This window comes from Psittacula echo, assembly GCF_963264785.1.
Source record: "Psittacula echo genome assembly, chromosome: 2".
Lineage (NCBI taxonomy): Eukaryota > Metazoa > Chordata > Aves > Psittaciformes > Psittacidae > Psittacula > Psittacula echo.
In genome coordinates this window covers 136,440,459-136,458,571 of record NC_137737.1, presented here as the reverse complement: position 1 = coordinate 136,458,571, position 18,113 = coordinate 136,440,459, and the positions used below count along the sequence as shown (strand labels likewise).

Sequence of the window (18,113 nt, the reverse complement as noted above, 5' to 3'; positions counted from 1 at the left end):
AAAACATAACCTTGTCCATTCCAGTGCACTGACCCTGTGCTGTGCAGCCAGCATACCTGAATTGTGCTGCTTCACTTGATAAAGAATACTGAAACTTGTGCAGCAGAAAGAAGTGAACCAAACCGCAGTAATCATGGTGTAGACCCTTTATTAGTTCAACTTTTATACAAAGTGTACTTCAAAGTGATACAAAGAGTGTTACTGTGTCTCATACAGACTAGAGATTAAGATCTGTTAAGCACCGTTTTATCCTTCTTGTGTATATAAAGGTAGAAAATGTACATAGACTGGCAGTGAACCATAACGCTGGAAGACAGTTCAGTGTTTACCTGTTAATAAAAAGTTGCATAGAATTGTAGGTCTTTATAAAGGCATCTATCTATGTGGTAAAATCTCCCTGACTGACCATCCTTCACCTGACAAGCAGCATGGAGAAAGGCAAGGCTCATACTGCTCTTTTTGAATGCCACCCCCTACTCCTAAGTGAAATGGCTGTAGAAAAGCACCATGCCAGAAATGTCCAAGAGGACAACACGTGGAACAGTTAACTTGCAAGGCTACCAATTCTGTACATCTTAGGAACTGTTTGCCACATGGGATCGATCAGACTTCTTAAAAACACTAACAGCATTTGATATAAAACCACTTCTGTCCAGTTAGAAATACTTTATTAGGTATTTTGTATGTGTAATTCCATTCCTTTGTGTGCTGACAAGAAAACCCAACAAACTCTTGCGTGCTACTTAAATGAGTTTCTCTCATAGGAGACTGTTGATGTAGTACTAGAATCATACTAAGTACAAAGTTGCCACCCCAACTGGGAGGTCAGCAAAATTCTTCCTTGGCCCTCCCAGTGTGCGGTTCTCAGTTCCAGGCCTTTTGTTGAAACTCAGCTAAGCCTCCCCAGAATCACTGTTCTCACTCCAGCTCAAGTAATCCCAGCAGCTGTGCTGGCCAAGACCACCGACAAGTTTTTGCTTGGGAGGAGCACAGCAGAACAGAGAACACAGCTTTAATGCTGAAAGAAACAGAGGAAACTATATTTTGTCTGTAATTTGACCTCTCCAGGGGAGAAGTCAGTTGAAGGGAAATAGTTTACCTGTATTTGTAACTGTCCTCTTGGCTCCTCAGAATGATGATGTAAGTGTTGATTTCCTTTCAAACATAAACTTAACCCCTTTCTTTAAAATACTGTTTAAATGCATCCTCAGTGCATTCTTTCTCACCCAGTTTAATCATAACCAACTAAGTAGGAAAAGACCTTTAAGATCATTTAAGTCCAACCGTTACCCCAAGGCTGGGGTTACTTCTTGTTACTTTTGAGAAGAGACCAGCCACCTCCTTACTATAACCTCCTTTCAGGTAGTTGTAGAGAATGATAAGGTCCCCCCTGAGCCTTCTCCAGGCTAAACAACCCCAGTTCCCTCAACCAATCCTCCTTGTAATACCCTGTAGTCTCACATACTTTATTTAACAGCATGCTCTATGAGTTTTGTTTGTGAAGCTCCCAGGTTTGGTACTGTGATAGTTTGTACCCACTTACCTGGGGATAAAGATTTACTCTCCTTTTAATTCTAATGCTAGGTTAATTAAAATGTCACAGGCTAGCAGTCTGCCCTGGTGAGATACCTGGTGGCATAGGCACAGGCAGCCACATCACTGCTTTCGGACTCCGGGAAGACAGTTGGAGCACATGTACTTTCCCTCCACTCTCCCGGCTCCACAGTCTGCTCTCTCTCCGTGATTTATCATGAGAATACTGCCACCAGTAACTCAGTGCCGCAGCCCTCCTGTAATGCACTTTCAGCAATGTCTCTCCTATAACCCTGTGCCAATGCCTCACCACCCTCACAGTGAAGAATTTATTCCTAATGTCTAACCATTTTAATAAAAAGGATTAACAGACTATTTGAAAGAAAAAAAACCCCTTGCTTCTGCCAGCTGCTGTGAAGAGCTGTGTAATACATGAGACTGGGAAAGCTTAAAGTAGAGAAAATATTAACATAATGGGCTATTTAATTTCAGCCTAGGTAATTATAAGACAGGTAAAATGATGACCACACTTCAGCATATTCCACCCCGTGTGTAGTCCATCAGCAGAGGAAAGTCTTAAGTGCAGAACAGTTATCAACACAAAGAAATGGGATTAAGCTTAAAGTAAGTGAAGGGATCTGATGCTATCAACTACTAGCATGACTATTTAACATATCTCTGCAAGTGCTTCTTTGGTGCTAAAGGAAACCCAAGCTGATGGGTCATTCCAGCAGCAGGTGGGTCCAAAGTGTTGCCACATTTGAACACTGTAATTCAGAACTGGCAGCTGGAAGCTAAACAGACTGTGCAGATTAAAGTCCTTCCTTACCACCTAGGCTGCGTTTTCTCATGCAGTTTCATCTGTCATGTAGGGGACAGACAGCACACCAAATGATGAGTAAATATTAAATAAACCCTATTTCCTGTACTAAGAGGTATTTAGTGAAAGAAGTCGGTGAAACTCCTAAAGCAGACAAATGCAGAGATCTAGTTATGGAGAAAGCACAGAGCTAATAACTTGCTTTTTTCATGTGGTCAGAACAGAAAGATGGGGTTACTGCCCTCCAGTTCATCTGAATTTTACAGGATTTTGAAGTATTTTTCTTCTTTTACCTTAAGCAAAGGAGATAAATTCACATGATAGAACCACACAGTTACAGCAAAAAAGCACTGATTGATTCTAACAGCATGGAATCTGATGTTGCCAAGAAGCTTCGAAATTAGAGTAAATGCTGAAAGACAGCCACACAGACAACAGACACCAACAGCTACCTTATTTAGAACACAAGGTAATAAACACATTCTTACTTTCTACCTACAGCTTTAATATCCACACTGATGTGAATGAATTGACCACTGAATGTTTAGCATGAATGCAAGTCTTCCCAAATTACAGCTATTTTACTGGTTCAGATTGTTAATATGGTTGCTTAAGAGATGTGCCATGTCACGAGTTAGTGAGACTGCTATAGTGATCTAAATACTGGCAATGAATGTAATTTCATCTACAATATAAGGCCTGAAAACAAGTAAATATTTGGACATAACTCTTGCTATGAATGTTCCCTTTCAGAAAAAGAAACCCAAAACATTTACAGAAAGTTATTTCCGTCAGTTTTTAAATGCACAAGATCTGAACATGTGCACATCTGCTTCAGTGGTACTAAAGAAACAGCAAGTTAGAAGGATTTATTGATGCCTGAAATCAGACAGCTGTGACTTCAAGTCTTCATAATGTAGTGTTATGTGCTACAGAAGACTGTTCCCTCTCTCCTTGGTTATGCCGTTAGCCATAAAAGCATTGCTCTGAGTGACAGCAAGGCATGCACAGTCATCTATTTGCTTTCTAAAACATAAAATTAGCTTATTCAGATTGCTGCACTTGCACGCATTACCCTGAAAGTTCAAAGCTGATTTCACACATTTGGTAAACAGCAGCCAGGTTCTTCCCTGGTGACTCCACTGGAGAGCTGCAACGGACAGACTATGGCTTAGTTATACCACTGAAACCCATGTGAACAGGTTGGGTGAGAAGTTTAGAGAAAAGTCAACGAACTATACAGATTTCTCATGCAGTCCGTACAGATAAATGCCTCTGTGATTCAGTATTCATGGGTCTTACACAACTGCAAACTTGAGTACTAATAAAGACACCTGAAGTCCAAGTGACTGTACAAATGTTTGTCTGTTGTGGACACTAATGTTCAAGTAGCCTTAAACCTGCTAGAAGAAAATTAAGGATACTCCTATTTATATAGGCTTTAAAGATATTGAGTACCAAATAGGCTGGTCTTCAGCTTTAAGGACCCTGTAGAAATAGTTGATACTTGAACATATAAAAACTTCAAATTTTTAAATCAAATGCAGACCCCCTCCCACAAACTCCACGTTACTTACACAAGTATTTAAAAGGTTCTGGGTGACTCTATTACTTCAGGCTTTGGTATTAGTCTCTTCAGTGTGTATCAGCCTGGGAAATTAGAGAAGCTCTAAAGTAAAAGTCAACCTCACCTGAAGCTATTACATAGCAGGAGAATTACAATTTAAAGTGCTTTCTTTCCACCTTTGAAATAGACCTTCTACAGACTATAAACAAAGATCTATTAATTTCTATTACTGATTAATTCTGTTACTGACTTCTCCCAAAATGAAGGACATCCCAAATGTCATTACTGATGATCACATTTTCTTTCCGTTTCAAGCATAAGCATAAACTACTTAGGCAAACTACAATGGACCGGGAAGGTAACAACTTTTATTTATCTTTGACTTTCAAAGGCTTGAAAGACTCCTGTAAATGACACACTGAAGAGATGACAAATCAAGTCTCTTTCTCCCTTTTTATAAAAACATTAGATAAAAATGTATTTGTCAACTACTGGCTTTAATGCCCAATGTTCCGTAAGAGAAAATTCTTGCATTTGTTTATATGCCCCAAGAGAAAATATAGTAATACAGATCTTAAAAGATACCAAGTAAAGTTTACCAGTCATTCTTCCAAAGTAGAAAAGTTAGCTGGATGGGCACGGAAAATAGAAGAAAGTGCTTTTTGAGCTTACTTCTGTTTAGATAACTGTAACTTCCCTAGGTTTTCGTTTCACGCTTTCTAGACGTGTCAGAGGGCGGAAGTTTGTCGGCTTCCTGCTTCCTTCTGCAGTGGTTAACCGACAGTCCTTCTGCAGCCCCCTCAGCAGCTCCATTAATTCCCGTTTTTCCAGCTCTGCCTGCTCCAGCTCCTGACGGTGCTGCCTCTCTGCAGCCATCAGGGAGCGAACATCTGACATCATTCGTGACATCTGACTCTGAAATGCAACTCGGATTTACTGCAAGAAACAAACTCTTTTCTACTGATGGTGGTATGAAGTTGAATTGGCCAAGCATGTACAGTGAGGGATTATAAAGAATAAGCAACACTGAAATAACTTTTTGATGGCATAATAAATGTAAACAACTTGAGACACAATCCGGCATTCACCCTCCCAGATAATCTCATTTCAAAGATTCCAAAACAGTTTTCCTGAAAGTGCAAAAGGTTTCTTATAAAACGTAATAAGACACAGTGGATTTACCCAGCTGCTGCTTACATTTTCTATTTCAAGACCCTGACCGAAGTAAGGGTTTGGTTATGTTCAGGTATATTCTTCAAGGATTTAACATTACAGCCAATAAAAATAAAAATGTAAACTATAAAGTGCTTGCTTTGGGCTTTAGAAAGTCATTACTTTGTGATAAAATAAGAACTGGATGAATGAAAAGGTAAGATGGCCTTGCTCATTACTTGATTAAGTTTACAGTGCAACTTTCCGACCTTCTAATTACAGCTGAACCAGAGTGTAAATGCCACTGTCTGCAGCAGGGCTCCGTGTCAGCCCTGGATTAAGTCACTTTACATAGCACTAATAAAGGAGCTGGATATTTAATTACATCTGATTTGTGATGTAGACACACGTGTTTATACACTGAAAATGAGTTTCAGTCTGATTTGCCAACATCTTATGTACAGAACAATGCAGTCCTTGTACAGGGGTACCCAGGTTAGCTCCAAATGAATCTGAAGTAGATAAATCACACAAATAGAGCACTCAGTCTACTTCTCCTCAGACAAGATTAGCCTGCAAAGCATTGTGCTAACAGCTGTTTTGCTTCCCATACTAAATGTAATTCTCATCTGTATGAGACTACATTTACAGAATAAGAGACTGTTAGGAGAAGGGGAAAACAGAAAATAAAACGATCCTATTTACCTTCAGCTCTTCAATTTCATTTTGCAGAATACTCTCTTTTTGGACCATATGCCTCCTCTGTGAATCTAACCTTGACTCCATTTCATGCTTTGCCTCCTCCACTCTGCAGATCATTTCTGACCTAAAAAGTTTATTTCGCCTTGTTAAGTGCCATAGGCATGGAAAACAATGATTTTCAAATTCCAGAAAGACTTCTGGAAGCCAAACAACCCAATGTGATTCCCATCACATTCTGCAGGACACACCTCCAGAGGCATGACAGTACCGCTTAGTAATTGCAATAAAACTAGCAAGGGGGCACTATGTGACCATTCACACAGTCTGCATAGGGGACAACTGTATCATATTCCTGAAGTAATTCTATGATGTCATGAATATGTATTTCTGATTTTAAATTATTTACTGCCTTTTACCAAGAGTATCTGCTTGCTTAATATTACTAAACACATGCAGTCAAGATAAAAAGTCTGAATACTATAGTATTGTTAAATATCTTGTTACTTTTATGGTGGACATTAAACAATAATATGAAGTAAACTGTTATAAACTAATCATTCACACAGCTTTACAGCCCAAAATCTAACTGTTACTACATTAACCTTTTCAGTTCAGAAACCAGGCAGCAGAATCCCTTGTGTCTCAATGCTTTTAAATCAGATCTGAGCCTGACTTCGCAGCAATGCTCATGAGCACAAGACTTAGACAGCGAATTGAAAGATAGAAATGGGAAGGAGCATGGGAAAAAAAACCAAGTCAAACTGGAATATTATGGAAAGGGAAAGCTACAGACACATCTGTAAGGATGCTGGTAAGAAGAGTCATATTCACTAACTTGTTATTAATCTGCCAGTGTTTTAATAAAAATTGAAAATTAGATCCTCAGAGGTTTAATCTATCAGTCTGTACCTGCCAAAATAATTATAGTATTTTATCTTCTGGATCTGTACAAATATAAACTAAATGTAATTATTAACTAATGTGACTTTGGGTCTGTAACAGTCTAATGGAAAAATGAAATTGCCAACTTCAGTCCAGCTTTCTTAGGTATTTTGTAATTGTATATAGTCAGCTCACAGCTTTATTCAACTGCAAGCAATGACATTTTGGGATTTATAATAACTTGGACAAAACCAAAGTAACAGCAAAATAATCAAAACAGTAAGAATTTCAAGTCTATGCTGACCCATAACAATATGCTGGCCCATAAGTATCAAGCAATTAATAGACTACGTAATGCATACCAGAATCCAGCATTAGTATTTGACATGCTTTAGGCAGTGATTTTAAGCCCAAGCTAACACAAACATTAAAGGAAGAGAAGATTTGTACCGAAGTAGTTCTAGCTCAGTTCTTAGCTCTGCCACACAATTATGCTGTGTGTCCTCCACACTGAGAATGGTGTAACCACAGCCATTGGGGCATTCACGGCTCCGATATTCACACACTGCCAGGTGACCATCTAAGTTACGTCGTTCAACTTGAACTGTACAGCCTGAACAGGGAACAGTAAAACAAGCCAGTTGTTAACAACTAACAAAAGCACAAGCAGGCTGCAATGTGCTGAGCTAAACAACTGTCACTCTGTTAAAGCAATGAAAAAAGTAATTTCTTTAGAATGTGAATATGATGGTTATAACAAACACAACTAGTAATAAAACACTCTTTAAAAGTCTTAATAAGATATTTCTTCATTAGCTGAAAACACTGGAAAACTGATAGTAGGCCCGACAAGGATGCTGGAGACAGACTCTATCAGGGACTGTAGTGATAGGACAAAGGGCAGTGAGTTTAAATTTAAACAGGGGAAGTTCAGGCTGATACAAGGAAGAAGTTCTTTATTGTGAGGGTGGTGAGAAACTGGAACAAGTTGCCCGAAGAAGCTGTAAATGCTCCATCCCTGGCAGTGTTCAAGGCCAGGCTGGACAGAGCCTCGGGCAACATGGTCTAGTGTGAGTCATCTTTGCCCATGGCAGGGGAGTGGAACTTGATGATCTTAAGGCCCTTCCCAACTCAAATCATTCTATGATCCTGTTTTTTTAAAGTCCTCTACTGCTTGTCTGGCATTAAAGCAAATTTAGTACTGACAGTGCTGATGCCAAGCTAAGACATTGGCTGGCTTGTGCTTCACCAGACTGCGCTGACTAGAATTGAAGAATGCCCATGAGTTAAAAAAAAAAAACCCTTACCATATCAAATTTAGGAAAAAAGTTCAAAGACCTAGTCAGAGACACGTGGGTAAGAGGGATGTAACCTGGTTTTCCTCACAATTGTTTGGTCTTGTGTATAACATACCAGACCACATAAATAAACAACAACATTTATTTATGAACGTTTAATAACTAATTCAAAAATAGGAAAGTTTCCACAGAAATTCTAGGATAAAAACTTTACAGACCTGTAGGGATTAAAAATAAAATGTAGAGAACTGAAAATGAACACTATATAAATTATTGCTGCATGTAACACTCTAAATTTGAAGTTTGCAGTCTTAATGTTTAGAGGACTGTCCACTGTAATATACACTTGCATTTAATTTTAAGGTAAAATCCACGTAAGAAAACTGAACCAGTGAAACTTGTCAACAAAATCCCCCAGAAAACTACAAATGACAGCCCTCTAGAGGAGCTTTACTGATAAATGATTTGTAATTGAAGTACTCAAAACATAGTCCACTGTATTCTAGAGTAAGAGTTCAAGAGATGCAAAAGCTCTCATGCCCTGAACACCAGACACCAGAGATAAGGTGTGGGAACTCTATAAATGCTACTGTTTCTGTAGAAGGTAAACCAGGTGAATCTGAAGTGTCTGCAGGAGTCACTGCTGCCAGAAATTATAACTTTCAGTGGAGCAATTCTAGCACCCTTTTCTTCTAATTAATTACAACAACAGACTTAGCTATTCCCTTAGCATCAGGAATTAGATATTAACTTCGCCTAGAAATATATGACATTTTGAATAAAATTTTAACACTATGATCCTTTTTAGCAGTATGTTTCTTCCTCGAGAGGTATAGACTGTTTTAAATAAAAACCTTATCATGATCTCAACAATTCTAGACAGAATTTAGCTTAAACCAATTCTTATTTCCACAATAGGTTTCTGTTAAAATCAGGAGACAGTGAGCAGCTGCACATGCACCAGGCAACCAAATGCTTTATAAGTAAATTGTGATCTGTAAGCATTCTGTAGGTGCTGTTACCTTCATTCAGACATCAGAACAAGCAGTCAAAATTGAAAGACAAACTCATTGAAAAACAGAAAGAAAGCAAATGCACTACTATATCTTCATAAATTTGAAGTCCATCACACTCATTCATTTTGGTCAGCTCTTGGCTAAGAAACTGTTGCTAACCATCATGCTTGCCATAAATCAGTAACAGTTTTGTCCCAAACCACTGCTGTAAAGAGCAGATTATGCCAGAGCTTTGAATTTCTGTTTGGAAATAATGGCCATTACTGCCATTCTGTTGACAGAAAGATGACAAAAACATGTTTTCTGAATATAAAGGATTCAATTTATTTAAATGTTACTCACCAGCATTGGAGCAAGGTATTTGACTGTACTCACACTCCCTTTCATGCCTGTCTATAGACTCCAGAGAACAAACCATTTGACAGCCATACTCCCTGTTTTTGCAATGTAGCTGAAGACGGTTTAAATCATTTCTCATGTATCTACATTAAAAAAAAAAAAAAAGTTCTAATATCTGTGAACATTACTGAAAAGTTTGTATTTTCAACTTTGGGGAAAGAAAGCAAAATTCTAATCTCCATTAGGAAAAACTGTGAATAATCAGTTGGTTTTTTTTCCATATCGCAAAAGAACAGGCTTAAAAGAAACAATGTAAATGGAAAAGTCAGTCTCCAAAATTAAATGTGCAAATGAAATCTTTATTTTAATGATTTTCTAACTATGACCTTTCACTGCTCAGCAGATGTTACCAATAACAATCAAAAGGGCTACTCAGTCATCATTTAAGTTTTCTGTTTCTAAACATGCCAAACCAAACTGACTACAGTGAGTACATAGCAAACAATCTGTAAACTAAATTCAAGGGTTCTGTCTACACTGTATGTCAACTTTCCAGACAGAAAATCTCATTAGTGACAAAAGTACTGAGAGTACAAATGGAGTAAATTTATCATCTGTGGCCGAAGGTTTTAAACACAACGTAATTGTTAATCTGAGCAGATTAGACAATGCATGGGTTAAATGGCAAGCGGTGTCTACTGATGAAACTCTGTGTGCTGGGAACAGCATAGTTCACTTGGAAAGGACCTACAATGATCATCTAGCCCAACTGCCTGACCAGTTATGGAAGACACTTGTGAAATCAGTCTGCTTTACATGACACGGTGGCTCAAGACAGATATTCTTATGGATAAAGACATTTTAAAAAAAGGATTTAAAGGCGAGAAGTTGGATTTATATCTACAGAAATTATTCATTATAAACCCAACTACAGTATCTAGGTAAGGCTGAGAAGAAAAACAAAAGATATACAGTGTTTAGTGACTGTTGTCAACAGTTGCTTTGCCTGATTTCTCCAAAAATATATTTGAATGCTTTGGTGCTGTAGAAGATATTCAGAATAATATCCAGAGAGATGTCTAGAAGCAGGATTAAAGATATAAAAAAGTGGAGAACAAATTAAGTGTTTGAAATCTTAATACCTTGAAAGTTAGTTATAATAAACAGAAAATGGTAATGCTTTCATGCAAGTGATCAGTTTCTGCCACATGCAAATTCGATAAGGACAATATAAGTGACAGTAAACGACAAGAGATAAAGCTGTGCAAGCAGAACTGAGAAATCCTGAATTCATGTGATTTCAACATACAGCAATATTACTGTATACCTGTAGAGAGGCCGTAGCAAAGACACATCAATCATCTGTCTGTCTTCAGGGCAGTTACTGTGATGAACAAGCCATCCATGTATACAAGCAGTACAGAAAGCATGTTCACAAGGAGCCTGTAATGGATCTTCTAACACATCGCGGCAGATGGAGCATAATAGCCCTTCATTGACGTAGCCAACGAAACGCTCAATATCGTAACCCATGCTCTCCACACTCTTCCAACCTATTGAAACAACACAGAGGAATAAAGCAGTCTTTGTCCTGAATCTGTATGGCCAGATCCACAAAAAGGCCTGAAAGCAACCCTGGAAACACTGAGAACTTAATGTGAATAAAGAACTTCATGGTGAGAATGCAAACACTTACATACTTCAGAGACTTTAAGATTTAAATAAGAATTTGAGGATTGTACTGCTGGATGTCAGAATCCCCATCTCTCTGCATTCTGAAAGCAAAGACTTTAGCAGGCAGTTGAGCCATCCTTGTTCAGAACTCTGTTACAGAACACAGTTCTAGCAGCCACTGTGAAACATGGATTTTCTACTTACCTGAATTCTACCTGAAGCGGAAACATTGTAGAAGCTGAAATGCAGATGTTTGCTTTCCATTTTAAAGCCTTCTGTATCATGCCTAACCAACTTACAAAAAAGTATTCTTACAGACAATAGCTGGACACTTCCAGCTAGCAGAATTCGTATTTATGGACTGCACGTCACTTAACATGTTGCTTTCATACTGAAAAGGCTAAGATTCTCTGCTCATTGTAGCCTTCTATTCCAGAGAGAACAGCATGAAATCCCCACATGCCTAGAGAAATACTTAATATTCAGGAAGAAAGAGAAGCCAAAACTGCAGCTTACTCTCAAATCATGAAGAGCTACTGTCTTCTCTCACATGGTCTATTTTATAAAACTGAGTAGCCTTTAAATGGATTTGAAAGCTTTGTAAACAACTAACCAGCAACCTGCATTCATCAGAATCCTATCATGAAAAGCCTAGAGTTCAGTAAGATCCCAAGGAAGTCACGTAGAAGAGTATGTTTTAGGCTTCACATATAAAATTACTTTTGTAACCCCACTGAGACTTGTGAGAGAGGTTTTTATTAGTTATGAGGTTTTCTGAATAAAACAGAAAAGGAAGATATCCTACCTTTTCAGATTTTACTACATATATATGTAGTTTGTCCAAATACTTCAGAAACAGTTTTCTGATCAGTAAGACATGTAATACTTCCTTCCCCCAGTTCCTCTTCACTGCTTTATTATGCCTATGAGAAAAATGAGAAAGGCTCAGTACTGTTTCCTAAGTTACCAAGCCCTGTGTCCAACCAGCCAGCTGCTGAATAGACGCTGTCCTGACAGCCCACTAAAACAAAGCTTTCCAAAACAAGCCACTGTAAAAAATACAAGACAAGAGATCTGACTAGACTGGGGGGAGAAAAACAATAATCAGTCTCTCTTTCAGTTATTAATGATGCAGATACTTATGACAAAACTGAGCATTTGCTGCCATTTAATTTTGAAGCCTTACAGTTTTGTTTGTAAGACAACATAATTCAATATTATTGGAAAGTAGCAACCAAAATATAGTAAAACTATACTCCTTAGAAAGATGAAAGTTTCTTATCTAACCTAGTTTTATCTGTGTGTGTTATGCAGTTCATTTTTGAAACAGAAGTATCACAGTCAAGTTCATTGTATTGACAAATGACACTGCTCCAATGTGCAGCAGAATTAAGATTGTTCACTTTCAACAAAAAAATCCAAAAAGGACGTCATCACTTAAATCCCTGCAGTTGATATCTAACAATTGCAATGTGACATTCAAAGAGAATCTCAATCTGAATTAGAAGTGTGTAACAACCATAAGGATCTCTAAGGACTAATGACAAATTTTGCTCTGAAGGGAGAAAAAAACTTTGCAATTCCTCATCATGAAATGTTCTGCAATTGTGGAATGTGTAATGGATGAGAACCTAACTGAGACTTGATCCTCAATAATAACTGTGAGAGCCATATCAAAGTATGTTTTTGACAAAGTGTATTCCATAAAGTATATATATATTTATATTCATTATGACTATTTGTTGGAAAGAAGTAGGAAAACATAAGTGTGCAGCTGTTCCATGACCTTCACATTTGGCCACACTGGGGCGCCTGGCCCCATTCTTGGCATAGCCAACGGTGAGATCATGAGAAACTGCATGGCCACACCAGTAACCAATTACAGGTCTGGCATAAAGCCAGCTGTGTTTCTAAGGGTATAAAAGCAGGACCCTCCTGTAGCCGAATATGAAGCCTCACCTATGGGTGGAATTTTCCAAGTTACCCGGGACTCCTGGCATCAGCTGCAACAGGGCTTCCCAGCTTGAAGTGTGGCCTGGATGATGACGATTAGGTGGTAACTGGTGATGTATTTCTTCTTAATCACTATTCTCTCTAATGATTTGATGCACCGCTAATTTTCCTCTGTGTTATACATATATATATATATCTATATCTATCTTACTCTCTTTATTGTGCTTGTTTACTACATATATAGCTATATACCTGACTAGGCTTAGCGTGCCTGTTTGCTTTATTGTACTTGTTTAATAAAGTGTGCATGTTCTAGGGCTAGTGTGTGATCATTCTGTTGAGTACCAAAACACAAAACATATTACCTGCTACACGGTTTACATATTGTTTAGTTTTCTCCTGGCATGTTTATCGCACAGCCGATGCCAGGGCTTGCAGACATTCTTCAGCCAGATTTAGATTAGCTGGGACATGTACTAGTTCACTGACCTAGCGACAGCACTGCCACAGCAGCAGGGAAAGCAATCCACGTGACTCCTGACAAGGTCCCAGGCAGATTTCACAGACTGCATCTAGCTCTGTGCTTCTGTGGCTACAGCACTACAGGTAAACTAAATTTACAGGTGTCTAGGATATGCTATTCCTTCGGTCACAGCGAGGACATTCTATGATTTAAAGCAGTCTGCTCAAGAAAACAATTCTTTTTAATACTGTTGTTTCTTTATAAGTTTTTACAGTTCTGCAAAGACAGGAAATTCAGGACTTTGCTAGTTTTGCATGAACAAAACAAGCACTGTGTTTGCACAAAGCTGGGACTGTAAGGACAGCAAAGACCACACTGGAAAGCTTAAAAAGTGGAAACCAACATTCATTATCAGTAGCAGAACATGAAGTCAAATACTAGTTCCTAATACTGATGAAAGCATTGAAACATATAGTATGTTTATGCTGGAGGACTGTTAAACATTATATACACATTCTATAACTTGAACTGTAAGCCTAAAGCTTTGATTTGACTTAAAGGATCCCAGAAGATTCAGCTTTTAGAAAACTTTCATAGGGGTATATAATATGTCAACAAAACTGTATTTTTGCTGTCCCAGTATTTCTGTTCTACTGTAAGCTACATTTTGCACATATATTGCTGATACCTAAGCACTAAGTCTTCAAGACACTCTTTGGCATATTTTATCACGTTTGAAGTCTATCAGAATGCAAGAAAGAGTATTTTTATAAGTGGGGGAAAACCACCTTTGTTCCTGACAAAAAATAAAGCACAACAAATACGTATATAAAGCCCCAACCAAAACTGGAGTTCAAATGGAGAGTGGATGAGAACTCTAAGGCAAAAATTACAATCAAAGGAGGTTCTAAAGAGAAGAACTTCAGCATGCTTTCAAGACTGGTGTTGGAGCAGCACCATCCCACACAATGCCAGAATCCTTGTGGCTTTGAGTCTGAGACCCATGACAACAGCTGTCACTGTTCCAGATCTCTTCAAGTACAAATTTCCTGGCCTGAAAACCAGAGATATTTTACCTTCTGCTAACTTAAAGAGATGCACTTTAGTCAACAGATAAGCAGAGGGAGAGCACCAAATGAATGGCATGTGCTGTACCAGTGCAGATCACTTTACTCTGAACTTCTGTTCTTCCCCAGAAACTTCCCTCTTCTCGACTTTGCCTCAAAACCTCCTCTTCTATTTCCATTACAATTCACCAGTTGTCATACTCCTTTTTTGTTTGCACCTGTAAACTGCATTATATATCACTGCCTTCCCACACTCCACTAACATTTCCAAACCTTGCTCAGCCTTTGATTTCTCTAGTCCAGAATTTTACAAATCACCTGGCCATTAGCAGTGACATTGCCCATGAGGATATCTGGAATTTGAAGGTGCCCAATCTGGAAGGCAGAAAGCCCAAGAACTACTACATGCTATTCAATTTCTATTGTTTCACATATATATTATTTCTCCCAACATTTTTTGACAAGCAAAAATATCCTCCAGACTTCACAGATACCAGTTTTTAGTAGCTCTCATCCCATGTGGTTTTCCAGGCAGATGCGGACCTACAGCTTTGAGCTATGCCTTCAAAGAGTGATTTTGTTTGGATAAAATAACAGAGAGAATACATATGTGGTGTAGTTCCCAGGAACACAATCACATAGCCTGCTAAATGTCTGGCACTAATCAGTGTAAAAAGCAGGACACTGAGATGGGATTAATGACTGCATTTTTTCATCTTCAGTAGCTTCTGATTTTTAAAACCTGTTTCTTTTCTCTGTGACAAGACAAAGCCAAACTGTTTGAAGGGCTGGACTGAATCATGACAGAACTACAGATGTGAAACACTAAGACTGCTTTTTCTGAAGTATGTGTGACTGGAAGAACAGACAATCTTTGCAGGGCCCAGGGATGAGGCGACATTAAAACATTATATTGCTTGAGCTTCTACTTCACAAAAATACACTGTGCTTTAAATCCTTCTATAGAGAAGCAATGTTTTAAGGTGTCTTGTGCCACTCTGCCACAGTCAATGTAAGCCGCTTCAGGCCACTATTAATGCCCATAGAAGCAGACTCACCCCTTCAACTGTGACAGTACAAGCTATTTCTACAGTCACTTGATTTATCACACTGAGTAACTGGCCTGTTTTAAGACTGAACTGGGAAAAAAAAAAAAAAAGAAAAGAAAGAAAAGAAAAAAGATTTAACATTGGCATCTGTCCTGCAGCAGCCCAAGCCAACCTATCTGCCAATTCTTGGCCTCCCTCTACTTCCTCCCTTGAATCAGTTTGAATATTTAATTTGGCTCTTTCCTGAACTGGCTCAGACACCTACTCACTGATTTGCTAGGCCAGATTTTCTTGTAGACGGCTCAGAAAAAGCTCTATTGACTGTAGAAGTGGGGCAAAACAGGAGATGAGGGACTCCAGCCAGGGCTGAAAGACAGACAGCAGCTGCATTTGTGACCGAGGCTGCCAGACAGCTCCTCCCTCAGCACAGCTCCCCAAGCTGCTACATTGTGAAGTCTCACAAACATCTGTGTTAAGAGAAAGGGACCAGAAGGGTAAGAACGAACGGACAGCAATACCAGCTTACACTGATGTAAAAAACTGACTTAATCAACAAAGGCGTCTATAATAAACAGTACAAGATACAAAATTAATTTAAGGCCTCTCTCAAGAACTACTTAAGAAACTGGAGCTACTTTGACAAAGAACATTTTTACACAACGCTTCCGCTTGCCGTCCCGCTATAAAACCTACTCGAAATAGCGCAATTCAAGATACACGCTTCACAGTTCCCTTTCGAGTTTTGAAGGGCTGGACTCTGCCGCAGAGACAAGACCGGAGGCAGGACAGCTCTGCCCAGAGGCTCTCGTGGGGAGGAGGACTGTGCAGAGGTTGAAGGAAGGCTCCTCGGGAATGGACAACGCTCTTGGGCACAGAGAACAAAACTGGCCTGGAAACCATAGGGGCAGCAACGTAACGATAAGCGGCCGCGCCTGATGGGACTCAAACAACTAACGTGCACTTACCACCATCTTCTCAACAGGATGGCAAAGCCACCACGACCCCTGACAAGGTCCTCGCACAATGCCTCTGCCCGCAACCCGCCCCGGACAGCCGCTCACCACGCCGACCCGCGGGCGACTGTCGGCCGCAGTCACCAGCTCTCCACACTCACCCCTCCCGCAGCCGCTACCGCCGCGCCCGGCAGCCGCTCGCTGTCGCAAAATCGGGGTTCGTTTTGCGGCCGCTCCTGCTTGACGGCCACGCGACCCACCGCAGAGAACGCGGCCTCGGCGCCATGCTGTGTGTGGCACAAACGCCCAACACCACCCCACAGGGCAGGCCTGCGCATGCGCACCATAACATTTCCCGGTGGGAGGTGCAGGGAGTGCGCAGCTGAAGTAATCTTCGCGCCCGGCCAGGGGAGGACTGTGTTGCTCACAGCGCATGCGCGGGGCGGGCAGCGGCTGACGGGAGCCGGCGGCGGGACAATTGAGTGCTGAAGTTCCGGTAGGGTTGGCGGTTGAGGTACGGCCGCGACTGAGGTACGGCAGAGGGTGGGAGAGCGGGTGGAGGGGCGGCGGGCTGAAGAGCCGGCTGGGCGCTCCCCGTCCCTATGTTTGCCCTCAGGGAGACCTTTCCTTCCTGACACTTTCCGGCTGTTACCGGTCGGCTGAGGCGCGCTGGGGCGATAATAGCAATTTGAATAGCTTTGCTTTTCGCACCCTGCTCCACATCCTTATAACTACTAGTTTAAAGAGATTTTTCACTAATACTGATGTTCAAAGCGATGCACTCGCTGTCTGCAGTTTAACTGCAGTTAACCCTGTGTCGCATCTTCGTAGTTGCCTACAAAAAACCCATCTAGCCTTATAATCTGTGCCGGGAATGTCTCTTCAAGTGTCTAAGAGAGCATCCTTAAATATATGTTAAATGTGCGCCAAGATAGGTAGCATAACTGCCTTTAACAGGACTCGGTGTATGCAGTGTTGAGTCCAGTGTGTAAAACTTTGAAATGCTATTTGTATATGTATTTCATTTTGATGCAGCTATTCAGAAGTCTTTAAGGAGAAAAATACTGCCGAATGCAATGCTTGCAAAAGCAGATGCATTCATGAGATATTGTAGGCTGTGGTTTCATGGTACACTTAATTTAGGCAAGCCAGGTTGCTAATAAAGGCAGGAGCAGCACTTTTCTCATGATACCTTCAGTTGCTTTCCTGCAACCATAGCTAATGGTACTGCCGAGTACAGGGTGATTCAACAGATCAGTGTCTGGAAAAGGTGTATTTGCTTGTCAACTGATCTAGTTGTAATGTGGAGGCACTCCTTGCCCTTCCTACACCTACTCTGATCCTATCTAAAAGACCTAGTGTCAATCATTTGTTGCATATCTATAATGGCCTTTTTTCTGTATAGTACTGTAAAGATACAAAACCCAAACCTTTTATTTATTATTATTTTTGTATTTTTTATTTTTTAAAAGCTTATATTTTGAGGTCAAAGAGTGATGTACGGCTGGAAGCAATATTATGTTTTAAAAACCACAAACCCTTAATGTTTTTTGTAGTTGCAGTTAGGTAATACTGGTAATATTCTTTTTAAATTTAATGGGAGTGAAGTTACTGAATTCTCAAGGGTCATAGCTTTAAATTTCTT

General features: G+C 39.8%; 1 protein-coding gene across 9 annotated transcripts; it reads right to left on the bottom strand.

The window, feature by feature from the left end:
* Positions 1-144: 144 nt before the first annotated feature.
* LOC308217191 (RING finger protein 151-like) lies at positions 145-16,764 on the bottom strand. Of its 9 annotated transcripts, XR_013956198.1 has the most exons (9): positions 16,481-16,620; positions 11,789-11,906; positions 10,637-10,862; positions 9,313-9,452; positions 7,107-7,269; positions 5,778-5,898; positions 4,593-4,835; positions 3,931-4,003; positions 145-3,503 (listed from the first exon to the last, which is right to left on the bottom strand). XR_013956198.1 is itself a non-coding variant. In XM_080610108.1 (8 exons), the coding sequence occupies exons 4-8, from the start codon at positions 10,840-10,842 to the stop codon at positions 4,599-4,601; spliced, it is 867 nt and encodes a 288-aa protein (XP_080466234.1). In that variant the 5' UTR covers positions 10,843-10,862; positions 11,789-11,906; positions 15,781-15,982; positions 16,481-16,620; the 3' UTR covers positions 145-4,598. The 9 variants fall into 9 exon arrangements, 7 of the variants coding, with proteins under 7 accessions (XP_080466234.1, XP_080466235.1, XP_080466239.1 ...); XR_013956197.1 differs by having other exon boundaries at positions 3,931-4,835; XM_080610108.1 differs by adding an exon at positions 15,781-15,982 and having other exon boundaries at positions 145-4,835.
* Positions 16,765-18,113: the final 1,349 nt, after the last annotated feature.

Bases quoted from the DNA above. Each gene is read 5' to 3' on its own strand.
- LOC308217191 (XM_080610110.1), bottom strand. From the start codon at position 10,842: ATGGGTTACGATATTGAGCGTTTCGTTGGCTACGTCAATGAAGGGCTA. The intron at 9,453-10,636 runs GTATACAGTAAT...TTTTTAATGTAG, and splicing joins TTGCTACGGCCTCTCTACAG to ATACATGAGAAATGATTTAA. The intron at 4,836-5,777 runs GTAAATAGGATC...GTTGCATTTCAG, and splicing joins ATGAAATTGAAGAGCTGAAG to AGTCAGATGTCACGAATGAT.